At 48.9% G+C, this 17,500-nt stretch overlaps 1 protein-coding gene across 3 annotated transcripts in view; it reads right to left on the minus strand.

The window, feature by feature from the left end:
- Positions 1-17,500, minus strand: part of dync1h1 (dynein, cytoplasmic 1, heavy chain 1) — an 81,447-nt gene that overhangs the window by 3,593 nt on the left and 60,354 nt on the right. For all 3 annotated transcript variants that reach the window (XM_073926994.1, XM_073926993.1, NM_001042745.1), the window contains 23 exon segments: positions 17,056-17,173; positions 16,611-16,826; positions 15,669-15,881; positions 13,922-14,049; positions 13,689-13,842; positions 13,434-13,580; positions 13,035-13,185; positions 11,208-11,461; positions 11,002-11,136; positions 10,633-10,727; positions 10,227-10,401; positions 9,506-9,581; positions 9,212-9,372; positions 9,020-9,131; positions 8,717-8,777; positions 8,362-8,485; positions 8,163-8,276; positions 7,893-8,063; positions 7,599-7,816; positions 5,141-5,244; positions 2,476-2,684; positions 1,951-2,104; positions 1,681-1,823 (listed from right to left, as the gene is read on the minus strand). In XM_073926994.1, coding sequence (XP_073783095.1) covers positions 1,681-1,823; positions 1,951-2,104; positions 2,476-2,684; positions 5,141-5,244; positions 7,599-7,816; positions 7,893-8,063; positions 8,163-8,276; positions 8,362-8,485; positions 8,717-8,777; positions 9,020-9,131; positions 9,212-9,372; positions 9,506-9,581; positions 10,227-10,401; positions 10,633-10,727; positions 11,002-11,136; positions 11,208-11,461; positions 13,035-13,185; positions 13,434-13,580; positions 13,689-13,842; positions 13,922-14,049; positions 15,669-15,881; positions 16,611-16,826; positions 17,056-17,173 — 3,433 coding nt within the window.

Below are 17,500 nucleotides of genomic sequence, written 5' to 3' on the forward strand. Positions count from 1 at the left end.
CCTGTACAGCACTATTAATCGTGTACAGAACAACGTCAATATCCATCATCATCATCACACATGCGGACGCGCTACTTTCCCATCTGTTCTCGAACACCACCGCTCCAACAGACATCAGTCCAGATCAGTGTTGTGCAGAGAATGATCACAGACACGCTCATCTGGGTATCCGTGACGGAGCAGTGTGCTGAACAGGGCTGGTCTACGCTACTCGTCTCGTTTATTCCTGTTTATGAAGCACTGTGATCTGCCACTGTGTGTGTTTAGTGTGCTGTAGATCAGGGATTCCCAAACTGTATTACGGGACCCAGCTAGGCAACTAACTCAATCTCAAGACCCCCCATAATATTGTAATATGGAGAAACGGGTAAAAATGTCTCCATTCAAATCAGTCAAGAATATATGGTGAGCGGCTGTTTGGATTTTGGGATTGGATATGCACATAATGAGGCTGAAGTGCTGTTTGTGGGATGCTGGCTGTAACTCTGATCATTTTTTTGTTGAAAAAGATCCTCTTCTCTATTTAGAGGAGAATATGATCAACGTTTGATCAAGACCCTGGATGATGATCAAGCCCCGTCACATCTCAGTAAACTCCACTGCTGGTGCAGTCATCAGAAACTAAACAGCTTATTGATCGACTACTGCAAGCTGAGAAAACGTCAGATAAATATGGCAATGCAGTTAACATTATTGCTGAATAGATCTAATATTTACACATTTGCTGGAGGAAGGAATGATGGGGGTAGTTACATTAATATTACTATTTTCCTTAACATCTATTCTGACGTTTCTGACGTTAACACTAACAGACAGCACTATAGATATTTATTGATTAGCAATCTGTCAACGCTGGGATGTAAAAAATATGGGACAACACATAGCTTCAATACATAGCAAACATTAGAAAATATTGACAATACAATAAGAGGTTTAGACTATTAAAATCAATGGCCTATACAGAAATAAATAAAGCTGTAAAATCTGCTTTTAATTGTATTTGCATATTGATTAAAGTTACTGTAGTTATTTAGTGAAGAGCAGCAGATCAGTCTCTCATTGTGTTTTGTTTGATAGGTGTTAATGTGAGAATGCACAGATCTATAATGAAGCATTCCACTACTTTAGTAACTGTTTGTGCTCATTTAAGAGAAAATTAGTCGTGTTTAAAATAAAACACGCAGGACAGAGCAAAAAATAAATAAATAAATAAATAAATAAAATAATAAGCACTTTCCTGTCTGTCCCTTACTGAGAGCTCTGCTCAGTGCGAGCTCTCCCGGCTAAACGCAGATTGCGAGAGCTCAAACGGAGCAGTGCTCAATGTCGAGCGAACAAAAGAAAAAGGCAGCTGTGGAACAGAACCAGCTTTGTCTTTTTGTAGGAAACACACTTTAGATATGTTTAGGGTAAGAGGTTTTTGAGTTATTGCAATCAATCGTACAGGTTTTGATTCACCACAATGTAAATATAGCTGCAGCTATGAGACGTTCCGCGACTCAGTTTGAAAACACCTGCTGAGACAAACACTCGCCTCACTAGAGCTGAAGAACAACCAGTGTCCACAGCTAACAGACACACACACACACACACACACACACACACACACACACACACACACACACACACACGGGCCCGTTCCCTCGTCAGCGAGCGGCTCTGCTAATGAGAGTTGATCACCTTCAGCTCTTTAGCGCCCCCGCTGGCGGCGCCCTGTGAGATCTGCTGCAGCTGCTGGATCCGCTCGCTGAAGTCCCCGACCCACTGCAGGACCGTCATCGCCGCCGGCACCGTGTAGCGGCTCCAGCTCCGCGGCAGGATACCTGAGCACAGCAGAGAGAGAGAGAGAGAGAGAGAGAGAGAGAGAGGGGGGGAGAGGTGTGAGTGTGAAGATGAGGAGAGAGACTGTGTGTGTGTGTGTGTGTGTGTGAGTGTGTGTGTGTACGCTACCTTTGACCATGTCGTTGATGAGTGTGCGCAGGACGTTGGTCTGCTTCTTCTTGCCCTCACACACCTGCACCACATCAGTCAGATCCTGACGCACGTCCTGCAGCATCCGGGAGCCCATCTTCACCTCACGCTCGAAGAAGCGGAACAGCGGATCCTGCAGCAACACACACACACACACACACACACACACACACACACACACACACACACACACACACACACGTGTTGTAGAATGAGACTGCAGCTGTGTAGTGTTGTTGGTGCTGTCTGCATGTGCTCCTGATGCTGGACTGAGGAGGAGGAGCTACAGCACTGAGGAGGAGGAGCTACAGCACTGAGGAGGAGGAGCTACAGCAGCTGATCAACTACTGCACTCTAACAGCAGGCTTCAGCTCAAGCATACAACTCCTGAGTGTGTGTTGCATCATGATGTTCTCCAGTGAATGTGTGTGTGTGTGTGTGCTCCACCTTAATGTTCCTCAGTGTGTGTGTGTGTGTGTGTGTGTGTGTGTGTGCGTGCTCCACCTTGATGTTCTCCACGGTGCGTTTGAGCGGGTTGACGCTCTCAGGTATGAGCTGCAGCCAGGTGCGTGCGGTGCTGTGCAGGCTCCTCATCCAGGCGGGCTGCGCGTCAGAGCTGGAGGTGCTGCGCTGCTTCTTCTCCGTCTCATAGGCCAGGTCGTCCTCATCCTCCAGCATCTGCATTTTCAGCAGCTTCGCCATCATGTCAGTGCCTGCGCCGCCGCGGGAGCGCACAGGAAGTGAGGAGCGGGAGGACACGGCCACAGGAAGTGAAGGAGGGAGAGCAAATTAAACAACAGCACAAACACTGAGGGTCGAGCATGCTGATGAGTGAGGAGATAAACGGCTGGAGGACACATACACACACACACACACACACTGAACATAATCATGACAGGGTCAGTTCACACATGATGCAGACGCTCTCTCTCTCTCTCTCTCTCTCTCTCTCTCTCTCTCTCTCTCTCTCTCTCCAGCGCTCCTACTCTTGAGTGTCTCTCTTCTGTTGAACACTAGGGGAGATACTCTGAGGAATGTTGGACACCTGAAAGAAACCTGCAGCGGCCGGTCATTTCCACTGTAGTTATTCAGTTCGGGACTAATATCAGTTAATTATCTTAATCATAAATACGGAGAATAGCATGATCAGAGCCCTCGTTTGGCTGAAGCCATGATCTGTCTGTGGTTATGTAAACGCTGTTGTTGCATAACCTTCATTATCAGCGATAGTGAAGCTGCATATTATTATTACTGTGAAAAGTACAGCACCGCCGTCAGTCAGTAACTCTATTTAAGGTGATAAATAGTGAATAAACAGCCTAAATCAGTCATCAGGTCTACTGCCCCCCTCAGTCATGACGTGCTGCCGCCGGCCTGCTACAGCCGTACTCCACTGCAGCGAGAGGAAGCCACAGCAGGAACTGTGATGTAACGCTGGCCGGGGAGACGGAGATAACCTGGATGATCTGTTCACTGAGAAAACACGGCAGACACGACACCGTGACGGCATTAATCATACAGCGCAGGTCATGTTTATGATCAGTAATATTAATAACAGATCAATACGTCCTCTCGCTGCAGACATTACGCTATAGAGCTCCTGTCAGCGCAGTCTAGGTTTATTGCATGTGTGAAGCACATTAAGAAGAATAGTTAAGAGCACGCTTCCTTCACTGCGTCATCTCTGCCAGGTGCTTATTTATTTATTTATTGGTTATTAAAGTGGTGAGGACAATATTCACTGGCAAAAATGTTCCTCCCAGTACCAGCAACATATCACCCCTCAGCATGTACAAGCAGCCGAGCCCAGACAACTCACATTATACAGAAATACCAAGAGCAGAAAGTTCTGCTAGAATATCCGCACAAACGCCGTCTTTATCTACCTTCCATCAATAAAACAACACAATACAGCCTATAATAATGCAGTTAAACATTAAATTACTTTAACTAAATACTATACTAACACTAATAATGATAATTATAAGAGCAGAGAACATTAGCGTAGCTGCAGTATCCGTCAGATGTTTCACTCTCCAGCTTTTGTTTTCATATTTTAGATTCTTTGATGATCATGTTGACTGTCTGGTTTAACTGAAGACTTTATAATGAGTCCGGCAGCGCTGAACACAGGTCCAGACGGTGTGCTTGTAGACGGTGTGCTTGTAGACGGCCAGGAGAGGTGATCTTGCTTCATTGCTCTGCCGCCAGCATTTCTGGGAAAGCTCTACGCTGGGGATCGGTGCTCTCTTAACTACCAAACATGCTCCATTTCTCATCAACGTCTTCCGTTGATCACGCTCTCTACTGTATACGGACCGATTTGCAGAGGCCGCAGCCATACCTGACTGACCAGCTGGCCGTTTGCGTTCAGAAGTCAGGAGAGAGGTGTCTCTGGAGACTGGACGGGTTTGCCCGGTAAACACTTACTCATTTACACTAACTCTACACATGTCTTCATCCACACTATTGCTTCACCTTTCCCGTTCAGCACAAACCCAAAATCTTGCCAGTTTGGGAACTCATGGCTGAACTTGAACTTGCTGAATCGCGTCTGCCGTTATCATCTATCAGCGATGTAGAACTGGCAACACAACCGAAATGTGTGTGTTCCAGAGTGCGCAGCGTCACGTACTGCCGCAACCCCGGTGACGTCACAGCCCTCGCTACAGGAGTCCAGCATTCAGCAGAGTCCTCTTCACCTCTTCAGTGTGCAGCAGAGACTCTTGAAGCTCTGACGGGAGCAGCGGGACAGCAGTGATGGTGAACTGAACAGCAGCCTCAAACCAACCCTGAACACTCATGCACTGACACAAGGAGATGAACACAGGAGAACACATGCACTGAACACACACACACACACACGCACACGCACACACACACGCATCCTCAACACACAGCAGGAGCACGAGGGAGAGCCGGAGCCGACAGTGACATGACGGCACTGAAATACAGCTCCTGGAGGCTGAGGAACACACACACACACACACACACACTCCTGCTCCAGTGTGCACAGTGCGCTCACACACACTCATATACACAGCGGAGCAGGAGAGACCTGAAGATGAGGGAAACCTGAGGAGAGAGACACACACACACAAACACACACACACACACACACACACACACACACACAAACACAAACACACACACACTGCGCCGCTCATACCCTGAGTCGTGAGCAGGACCTTCTCGGCGTTGCTCGGCAGACCCAGCCATGATGGAGTCTGAGTGTCCGGCAGCATCTCCACCCAGTGGATGAACTCCTCACGCCTGCAACACACACACACACACACCTTCAGCTGATGTGTATAAATGCAGATAAACAGATGCAGTGTGTGTGTGTGTGTGTGTGTGTGTGTCTGTGTGTGTGTGTGTGAGCGCATGTGCTGACCGTATCCTGTCCGGCATCTTGATGTCCTTAGCCGCATTTCCACTATCGGGCCAGTGCGAGCCAGGGCTTTAATCGGGCCGGGCCAATAGCCCGGGAGGTTGAGAAATGAGGCTGAAATCATGTCGCGTTTCCACTGGCGGGCTGATAGCTCACAGCGCGTCACGCAAACACCACCCACAGAACGTCCCCGAATCAAACGTCACACAACCCGCCCACTTGAGCGGGAATGAGGCAGATAAAGCACACCATAGAATCATCACGAAACGAAACCAATAAAATGAAGACAACCGAAACAAACGACACGTTACTGTACAGCAGTACATGAAATGTCTAAACGCACAGACCTGTGTATTTCCATTCGTTACATTTGTTTACTCGCCGACCGACTGCATTCTGCATGGAGTGCTCTCGCCAAACGCAGGGACCCATTACAGTGAGCGCACACATCCATAATATAAAGCCACAGAAATTCTCCTTTATAACTCGATATGGCCTTTATTTTTTAACATCCTCGTTTTGATAGAAGTCGTGTTAAGTTTTCAGCACAATAGCGAGTAGCCTAATAAAATATAGCCATATTTGTTGCACTCGGCAGCTATTCACTAAAGCTCTTCATTTAAAGTTTCATTTATAAATTTAACCACGTCATATAAAAACATAAACACTTGTTTGAGGATATGGAACACATTTTGTGTTTGGACTTTCCCCCAATGCGTTTAAAGCAGCGAGTGCTGCGCAGGACTGAGTGACAGAAAAAAAGGTATAGGAGATTCTGCTTTTACTCACCCAAATAATGCTCTGTTTGCGCGATTTGATTAATATCATCGTGTCCAAATACTTTATAAATATTTACTTATATAAATATTTACTTTATATAAATATTTCAAACCTTCTCCGGTGTTTATTGCTTTTAGAAAATATCGAAAGTCTTTTTTTTCAGACAGGCCTTTGTACAATGAAAGTTAGGCTATATGTGGCTTTAAAACGGTTTGATTTATGTATTGTATATAGGCTACCTACATTGTTATAGCTAGCTTTTGTTTATTTTATATTGCTTTATTTATTTAATGTGATTTTATATTTATCCGATATTTGTAATTCTTTAAATTATATTTCAATATAGCTTAGGATATTTTATCAAGATATGACACTATATTGTATAAAGTCTACGAAAGTGGGCACGTATTTTGTTAAGTTTTATGTCCTTCTGTTGTATTTATATTGTGCATTATCTCCAAAATAAATAAAGAAAAAAGCCGCTCGCGGCATAACAGAGCTGTGAAGGAGCGCTTTAGCCCGGTCTCACACACACATACAGGCATCTAAACGTGCACAAACACACATTTTATACTTGACAAAAACTCTGGTAAACCTTTACTGTCTGCTGTGTTTTTAATATGGTGTAAAGATTATTCTGCGTTACTGAAACATAAAGGAGGACGCAGCAAAAAAACGTCACTATAAATTAAAACTACTTTATTATTTTATGCAGCAGCCTTACATTTAAAAGGGAAACATGAGGGCGATCATACGCAGAAGACCCCAGACTATAAGGCTAGATGTTTTCTTTCCCTTATTTCTTTATTTGTTTGGTGCATGTACTCATGTGCGATCAGAAAACTGTCCGCCTCTCCTTTCACTCCGCCCCGAAGCCCCAGCTGGCCCTCTTTGGCCCAAGGTATTTGGCGGGCTGAAAAAGGCCGGCCGCTGGCCCCAAGAAAGCCCCGCTTTGGCCCGATTAGGCCCCGGAAGTGACAGTGGAAACCCCACTGGCCTTGGCTCGCCCTGGCTCGCTCGCTTTAGGAGCGATAGTGGAAACGCGGCTCTTGTGTCAGTCTGCTCTGAGTGTGTGTGTGTGTGTGTGAGTGTGTGTGTGTATGTGAGAGTGTGTGTGAGAGCGTGTGTGAGAGTGTGTGTGTGAGCGTGTGTGTGTGTGTGTGTGTGTGTGTATGTGTGTGTGTGTGTGTGTGTCTGTGTGTGTGTATGTATGTATGTGTGTGTGTGTATGTGTGTGTGTGTGAGTGTGTGTGTGTGTGAGTGTGTGTATGTATATGTGTGTGTGTGTGTGTGTATGTATGTATGTGTGTGAGTGTGAGTGTGTGAGTGTGTGTGTTGACCGTATCCCGTCCGGCATCTTGATGTCCTTGTGTCCGTCTGCTCTGAGTGTGTGTGTGTGTGTGTGTGTGTGTGTGTGTGTGTGTGTGTGTAAGTGTGTGTGTGTGTGTGTGCTGACCGTATCCCGTCCGGCATCTTGATGTCCTTGTGTCCGTCCACCTTGAGCGCCAGCTTGAACTCGCTGTCGAAGCTGCTGCAGGTGAACAGGCGCTCCAGGAAGGTGTTGAGCAGCCGCTGGTCGAACTCGTTATCGATGCGTCCGCCGTAGATCGACTGCGCCATCAGCGTCTGCAGCGCCGCCCACGGGATGCGGTCCGGAGGGATGTTCTGACGACCCTGTGGAGGTCAGAGGTCAGCAGCAGCAGAAACACACAGCAGAACTACACACACACACACACACACACACACACACCTTTGCGGTATCGTCCAGCCAGGTGTCCACGGTGTCGCAGGCCGAGCGCAGGTCCGACTCCCCGAACTCGTACTTCTTGGACCAGCCGAGCGGAGCGTAGCGCAGGCGCTCCTGGATGACGGCGTGGAACCAGGCTAACAGGAAGTAGAGGCGCGCCCTTTCATTAGGAGCCTGCAGAGAAGAGCAGCGGCAGCATTACCGGCGCTGAACAGCAGGGGGCAGAGCTGAACTGTGTGTGTGTGTGTGTGTGTGCAGGCGTCCGCGGCTCACCTTGCACATGCGCGCCACTGGGATACTGCTGAAGGTGCGCAGCATGTTAGCCTTCATGCCCGGCGGAGGCTCGAACACGAAGATGCGTCCGGCGCGCAGCAGGTTCACAGGGACCTGCCGGAGAAGCGGTCAAACACCAGCATCAGACGACACACTCATGACCATATATGGGCAGAGCGGGCAGGAAGTGCAGACTGACCTTAGGGTTGATCTCCATGGTGAGGAAGAGCCGGAAGCTGGCGTGCGGCTGCATGGAGTGAAGCTTCTTCTCCAGCTGCATCAGCCAACCAGGAGCCAGATGCACATTCTCCAGCATCACCCACCTGAAAACACACACACACACACACACACACACGTCAGCAGATGGCTCGCTCATTCTCCTGCACACACACTCATTCAGCTTCACAGCTGTACCTGTTTCTGCTGTTCATACTGTTTATTCCCCCTCCTCAACCCTCTCTCACACACACACACACACACACACACACACACACACACACACACACACACACACACACACACACACACACACACACTCAGGATCAGCTGCTCACCTGCCAGACTTCACTGCAGTGTTGATGTCTCTGTCGGCCTTGTTGAAGCCTTCAGCAGATCCTGTAGACGGGGACACGGACGGACACACACACACACACACACACACACACATTAGTGATCATGGGTGCTATAGTGAGGAGCACTGCAGTGCTCTGAACACCACAGATATGAGGGATCATCAACAACATCTCCATTCAGCACATTAAGACACTGACATTCAGTCTGTCAGAGAAGGATTGAGTGTGGCAGAAGTGTGTGTGTGTGTGTGTGTGTGTGTGTGTGTGTGTGTTCTGCTGACTCACCGATGGAGACGGAGGTGATGTGTTTGTTCTGCTCTGCAGCCAGATCCCGAACCAACCCGCTGGCATCATACCCGGGCACAGAACACATGAGCACCGGCGTGCCCGGCTTCACCTGCGCACACACACTGCATTACTGCTGGATCTGCATGAGCGCACACACAGACAGGCACATGCACAGACACAGGTGTGTACCTCGCTGTCCACGATGTTGGCCAGGTCGAGCGGCTGGTCTATGATGGCCATGAAGTTCTCTCCCATCACTTTAGACACGAAGATGTGAGACATCGCCAGCAGACGGTCCGGCCGGAACGCCTGGATCAGCAGCAGCTGGTGGACAGCCTGACCAATCACAGCTGCGCACATGCACACACACACACACACACACAGATCATGCCTTCAGCTTCAAAGAATACACCAGTGTGTGTGTGTTTGTGTGTGTGTGTTTGAGTGCTGGACGTCTTCTATCAGTTTGTGTGCTGAACTCACTGGATGTCTTCTCCTCCGTCCACAGGTACGGCACCGACAGCTCTGGAGAGTTACTCTCCAACCACATGAAGATTTGCTGCAGACAAAAGCAGAGAGTCAGACACACTCAGACTGATGTGGGGTCAGGGGTAGACTGATCTGGGGTCAGGGGTAGACTGATGTGGGGTCAGGGGTAGACTGATGTGGGGTCAGGGGTAGACTGATGTGGGCTCAGCTGTAGACTGATCCGGGGTCAGGGGCAGACTGATGTGGGGTCAGGGATAGACTGATGTGGGGTCAGGGGTAGACTGACCAGGGGTCAGCGGTAGACTGCTCTGGGGTAGACTGATCTGGGGTCTGGGGTAGACTGATCTGGGGTCAGGGGTAGACTGCTCTGGGGTCAGGGGTAGACTGCTCTGGGGTCAGGGGTAGACTGCTCTGGGGTCAGGGGTAGACTGATCTGGGGTAAGGGGTAGACTGATCTGGGGTCAGGGGTAGACTGATCTGGGGTCAGGGGTAGACTGATCTGGGGTCAGGGGTAGACTGATCTGGGGTCAGGGGAAGACTGATCTGGGGTCAGGGGAAGACTGATCTGGGGTCAGGGGAAGACTGATGTGGGGTCAGGGGTACACTGATCTGGAGTCAAGGGTAGACTGATCTGGGGTCTGGGGTAGACTGATCTGGGGTCTGGGGTAGACTGATCTGAGGTCAGCTGTAGACTGATCTGAGGTCAGACACTCACCTCGTCAGCCTGTACTTTGGTCTCCAGGTCTTTAAATGCCGGCAGTCGGCTCAGTCGCACCATGGCCTCAGCCTGCTCCCCGGTCAGACCCTTCAGCTTGGGCGCGCTCACACCGCTCTGCACCATCTCTTTACCCCGCAGGAAGTGCTGGAATTCCGCATCGAACGACGGCTCACTGGAAAACACACAACACATCACACTTCATCTTTCTGTAGCGCTCTTACAGTGAAGACAGAAACAGGAGAGCAGATGAAGAACAGAGCACAGGAACACTCCAGCACACCAGAGCAGTGCACATGCTGGAGGAGCTCTGGATAAACCAACACCATTCATAAAGCAGATGACAGACGAGGAGCGACAGACTCTGGGTTCTGGTGTATAGAAAGCGAGGCTGGTGTTTCTGTACCTGACCAGGCTCTTCAGGTAGATGCGGGCCAGCAGCACAGCAAACGTGATGTGATCCTGATGCAGCATTCCTCGAGCCACTCGGTTAAACGCCACCTGAACAGACAGAGACAGAAAATAAACAACATTATTGCAGGAGTAACTGAGCTGTCAGAACACACACACACACACACACACACACACACACACACACCTCTGAGAGAGGGTGAAGCAGCAGCAGTCGAGACTAAACACACTCATTATAAGATTACTCCTTCTGTGAATACAGCAGTGAGTGTGTATCTCTGCAGCCGGCTGCTCACACACAGCACTCGATCAGGGTCATACAACTATAACAGCATCAGTTTAATTTAACAGTGTGTGTGTGCACCTGGAACAGGTCTTTGGTGATGAGTGACAGGCGCTGTGTGTGGTCGCTGACACTCTTCAGGCTGGAGTTCTCGTACAGCACAGTGTGGTAAATGTCCAGGAAGAGGTGCAGAGAGTACTGGTACAGGAAGTGCATCTGTGAACACACACACAGCATTAGCTACAGCTCGCTCACACACAGACTCACTCTCTCTCTCACACACACACCTGGTTGAGCGCCTCCATGGTGAAGTATATGCTGCTGCAGGCGGTGGAGAGCGACAGGTACTGCTGCGACACCGACTCCACCTCCTGCATCACGATGTCCGTCTCCTCCACCTTGCGCGTCACCTCAGCCGCCTCCTTCTTTAGGTTCTCCAGCGTAGTGATGATGGTGTCGTCATCCAGGATACGACCCTTGACCTCATTCAGCGCCTGCAGCAGAGACTTCTCCAGCTGACGGAGACGGAGCTGGAACTCACCTGAGGAGAGCGAGAGGGCAGAGTCAGCAGACGGAGGGGGAGACAGACAGACAGACAGACAGAGGATCAGACGGACGGACAGAGGGTCAGACGGACGGACAGGGGATCAGACGGACAGACAGGGGATCAGAAGGACAGACAGAGGATCAGACGGAAAGACAGCGGGTCAGACGGAAAGACAGCGGGTCAGACGGAAAGACAGCGGGTCAGACGGACGGCAGAGGATCAGACGGAAAGACAGCGGGTCAGACGGAAAGACAGAGGATCAGACGGACGGACAGAGGATCAGACGGACGGACAGAGGATCAGACGGACGGACAGAGGATCAGACGGACGGACAGAGGGTCAGACGGACGGACAGAGGATCAGACGGACGGACAGAGGGTCAGACGGACGGACAGAGGATCAGACGGAAAGACAGCGGGTCAGACGGAAAGACAGAGGGTCAGACGGACGGACAGAGGATCAGACGGACGGACAGAGGGTCAGACGGACGGACAGAGGATCAGACGGACGGACAGAGGGTCAGACGGACGGACAGAGGATCAGACGGAAAGACAGCGGGTCAGACGGACGGACAGAGGGTCAGACGGACGGACAGAGGGTCAGACGGACGGACAGAGGGTCAGACGGACGGACAGAGGGTCAGACGGACGGACAGAGGATCAGACGGAAAGACAGCGGGTCAGACGGAAAGACAGAGGGTCAGACGGACAGACAGAGGGTCAGATGGACGGACAGAGGGTCAGACGGACGGACAGAGGGTCAGACGGACGGACAGAGGATCAGACGGACGGACAGGGGATCAGACGGACGGACAGGGGATCAGAAGGATGGACAGTGGGTCAGACGGAAAGACAGAGGATCAGACGGACAGCGGGTCAGACAGACAGACAGAGGGTCAGACGGACATACAGAGGATTAGACGGACAGACAGGATCAGACGGACAGACAGAGGATCAGACGGACAGAGGATCAGACGGACAGACAGAGGATCAAACATACAGAGGATCAGACAGACAGAGAGAGCGTCAGACGGACAGGATCAGACAGACAGAGGGTCAGACAGACAGAGGATCAGACAGACAGAGGATCAGACAGACAGAGGGTCAGACAGACAGAGGGTCAGACAGACAGAGGATCAGACAGACAAAGGGTCAGACAGACAGACAGAGGGTCAGACAGACAGAGGATCAGACAGACAGAGGGTCAGACAGACAGAGGATCAGACAGACAAAGGGTCAGACAGACAGACAGAGGGTCAGACAGACAGAGGATCAGACAGACAGAGGGTCAGACAGACAGAGGGTCAGACAGACAGAGGGTCAGACAGACAGAGGATCAGACAGACAGAGGATCAGACGGACAGACAGCGGGTCAGACGGACAGAGGATCAGACAGACAGGATCAGACAGACAGGATCTGACAGACAGAGGATCAGACGGACAGACAGCGGGTCAGACGGACAGAGGATCAGACAGACAGGATCAGACAGACAGGATCTGACAGACAGAGGATCAGACGGACAGACAGCGGGTCAGACGGACAGAGGATCAGACAGTCAGTTGTTTACCCTGCAGCTTGAGCAGGTCCGAGCGCTTTTCGTCCACGTCGGGCCGCTCCGCCTTCAGCACCTCGTTCAGACACTGGCTCTGCAGACTGCTGCGGGTCACCGTGAAGTTCACGAAGGTCACACGCGAGCAGAGGTCAGGGGGGAACTCCACCTGCGCGCACACACACAATCATATCGCCCATCATTAGGGAACTGGAGGATGATGGTAGTGTGTGTCTGTATCCTGTGCTCACTGACTCACACACACTCCTATTAAACCGTCAGAGTGAGACGGGCAGGCAGGCGGGGGTAATATGGGCTGCGGTTTAATGACTCTGGGATAATCTGCGTCCACATGACCATCCTGTGTTGGTCTGTATGCATGTATGAGTGTGCGTGCGTGTGTTTGTGTGTGCGTACCGTGGGGTCTCTTGTGGACAGGAAGATGACGAATGATGGAGACAGGTCGATGTCCTGGTCCCCTAGTGTGATGAGCACACGGCCGCCGGTCCTGCGCACCTCGCGGTTCAGCACTGGGTTCAGGATGGGGTCGTAGCTCTCCACGTCCTGCAGGAACAGCACAGGTGAACACACACACACTCACTTGCACATGCGTGCACACACACACACACACACACACACACACACACACACACACACACACCCCACACGTACCTGCACCAGCAGAGGGTTCCCGAACCGCAGAGCGCTCTCCAGATTTTTGCGGAAGGCGTCGTCCAGGAAGCTGGTGCGCGTGATCTTCTTATCCTTATACTCATTCATGATGAACTCTGTGGCCTGACCGGAGGGGTCGATGATCAGCGGATACCTGCGCGCACACACACACCTGTCAGTGTTCCGGTGTATAGGGATGTAATGATTGACACATGACCCAGGCAGAGCCTCACCTGTTGAAGCGCTTCAGCATGATGGCGTTCTCTGTGCACAGGTCGTCGGCGGGCAGTGAGTTAGCCTGCCAGCGCAGCCGCTCGTCCGCATTGGACAGATACTCGGTCCTGGCGATGTCTGTGCGGAACTGCAGAACAGGACAGGGTTACTCCGTCTGTACAGCTCACACTGACCCACCCTCATCATGATGCTGCCCACTGACTATCCTCATCATCACACACGTTTATGCTAGGTATGCTCAGAATAAGCCATGATACTTTGACTAAGCAGGATCGTGAAGCAGAAAGGAGGGATAATGAGTCCAGGAGGCAACCAACACTCATGGTCAAGAACTAATGTTATGAAGCCTTAAGCCCGGCTCACACTGAGAGATTTCCGCCACGGTTCTGTCATCTGAGACAAATTTGGATATCCTGAAAGATTCCTAAAATCCTGGGCTAAAATCTGAGCTCTTTGATCGTGGGATTGATGTGTTGACAGAACGCTGCTAGTGCCTGTTGCCATCAGTTTTCCTCTGATGTAGTTCTGGCAGTGTCAGGAGATTTGCAGTCTGACATGCTGCAATCCTTCAGGATTATACAGATCCTGAAGATTATATGAGATACCTCCCTGACTCAGACAACAGCTAATTCTATAAAACACATATCTTTATTGTATTATATAAAAAAAGTCATCATTAATATTCATGCAAATGTCTTCGCATATCACTTCAGTTGTGTCTTTACACTGTTTTTACACTGATAGATTACACTTTACACTGATAGATTTTATTTAGAAAATTGTAAAATATAAAAAATAATATTATTAATAATTGTATAGTAATAATAACATAATAATAATAATAATAGTATAACAATAATGATAATATTAATAATTGTATAATAATAATAATAATAATAATTGTATAATAATAATAAAAGTATAATAATGATATTAAAAATTGTATAATAATAATAATACTAATAATAACAACAACAACAACAACAACAACAATAATAATAGTAGTATAATAACAATAATAATAATAATAAAAGAAAAAATATAAATAATTGTATAATAATAATAATAATAATAATATTAATAAATGTATAATAATAATAAATAATAATTGTTTAATAATAATAATAATAAAATAATAACAATAATAGTACAATAATAATAACAATATTATTATTTGTATAATAATAATAGTATATTAATAATAATAGTATAATAATAACAACAACAATAATAATAATAATAATAATAATAATAGTAATAATTGTTTAATAATAATAATAAAAAATAAAAAATAATATTATAATCACAATATTAATAATTGCATAATGATAATAGTATAATAATAATAATATAATAATTGTATTTATTTATTTATAACACTAATAAACAATGTGTTATTTATTTAAATTTATCTGAATATATTTAAATGTATTTATAATTTTTATTTTAAATGTATATATTCATAATGTATCTTTAAAGTAAACCACATGTGTTTATTTGTCAGGGGATGGGGGGTTTTTGGGGTGGTTTCGCCCAGGGTGCCATTTAAACTAGAACTGCCACTGCAGATGATCCTGCGCTCCTCACTGCTGTAGCTCTCCTGTAGGGCAGAGGGAGTGTGTGTGTGTGTGTGTGTGTGCTGGATCTCCCTCCTCCAGCAGCAGTGGGGGTGCAGGGTCACCTGCTGTCAGATGTGTGTTTATGACATGTGTAGCCCCGCCCCCCTGCACGCTCAGGTGTGTGTACCTGCACGTTGGCCTGCTGCAGGTGATGTGACCAGGTGGTGAACAGGTTCTGCCGCATCTGCTGGTCGAAGTAGCCGGCGTAGGCGATGAAGGCGGCGGACAGCAGGCAGTCTCCGGCGATGGTGGACATCTGGTTCTTGAAGGTCTCGCTGGTCTTCTCCCAGCGCTCGCGCTCCGCCGACAGACTCTTCAGCAGCGCCGTGCTGCGGTTCACCTGTACAGGTGCAGGAGTGACACAACACACTGCTAAAGCTAACATCAACGTCATCATTCAACCACAGCTGGAGCACGCACACACACACACGCACGCACGCACGCACGCACGCAGACGCACACACACACCATTTCTGAAGAGTGATGGCTGCCGTGTTAGCAGGAGTGCTGCATTAGCATTAGCATGAGTGTGCCATTAACAGTGTGAGTATGGAATTGGTAGGCTCATTAGCATTAGCATGAGCGTGCTGTTAGCGTGAACGTTCAAGTTTATGTGTGGTGTTAGCTGTAGCATGATGATAATGTTAGCATGGTGTTAGTTTAGCGGCAGTGTGGCATTAGCATTAAGGCGAGTTAGATGTTAGCATTAAATTGTGTGTGAGATGTTAGCATTAGCGCGAGTGGTGTTACTGTGAATGTGCTGTTAGCATCAACTCAAATGTGCTGTTAACGCGAGTGTGGTGCAAGTGCACTGTTAGTGTTAGCATAAGTGTGGTGTTAGCATTAATGTTAACACACACACACACACATCAGTGCAGAAAGGTGTTATCGCACGCGCTGTTAGCTTTAATGCTGGTGTTATCCTCAACATGGTGTTAGTGTGTTGTTAGTGTTAGCATTATATGTGTGTGTGGCATTATCGCGAGTGTGATGCTAATGCAGTGTGGTGTTTCTGTAGCATTAGCACGGTGTCGTGGGTGTGGTGTTAGCATGAGCGTGGCGCTGGTACCTTAGCCTCGACCGCCGCCAGGTCTGCCTTGATGGCCTGCGCCTCAGAGATTAGCACGGCGTACTCCTCCTTGTAGCGTGCTATGCTAGCCTCCAGGTCGCGGATCATCTGCTCCACCTCCTCCGCTTTGGTCTTGTTGTCTTTAGCGTCGTCCTCCAGCTTCTGCAGCTCGTTACGCAGCGGCTCCACACGCTTCAGCATGTCTGCGTAATTCAGCTACACACACACACACGCACACGCACACGCGCACACACACACACACACACACACACACACACACACACACACACGCACACACACGCGCACGCACGCACGCACGCACACACACAGTCAACACCAGAGGGAGAGAGAGAGAGTGTATCTAAGCGATGGCCCACTTCACCATGGGTCCGCAGGTGTGTGTGTGTGTGTGTGTGTGTGTGTGTGTGTGTGTGTGTGTGTGTACCTGAGCGATGGCCCACTTCACCATGGGTCCGCAGGCTAGCGATGCGCGGTTGACCTGCTCGTAGTTGTAGCTGGGGTTGGACATGTAGTTCTTCTTCATCTTCTCCCGGATGGAGTCGCTGTGTGTGTAAAGAGTGTGTCAGAGTCCGGCTGAGAGAGCGTGTGTGTGTGTGTGTGTGAGATCAGGGGTCTGCTCTTCATTAGCTGGGTTCAGTTATTGCTGAGCTGTTGTCATATAACAGGGCTAGAGTGTTCTCCGTGTCCATGGTTAGCCAGCTCTTGCGTTCCGTCGTTACACACACGGTTCATTAATTTAGTGTTTCCCAAATCCAACACTCTGACGAACATCCACAAACTGCGTCACAAACGTGTGCGCTGGCAGCTGCTCCTCTACAGCTGTAGTTAGAAACAGTTCCTGGCTGTGTCCCATTCCCCGTTATCCCCCC

This window comes from Danio rerio, chromosome 17 (assembly GCF_049306965.1).
Source record: "Danio rerio strain Tuebingen ecotype United States chromosome 17, GRCz12tu, whole genome shotgun sequence".
Lineage (NCBI taxonomy): Eukaryota > Metazoa > Chordata > Actinopteri > Cypriniformes > Danionidae > Danio > Danio rerio.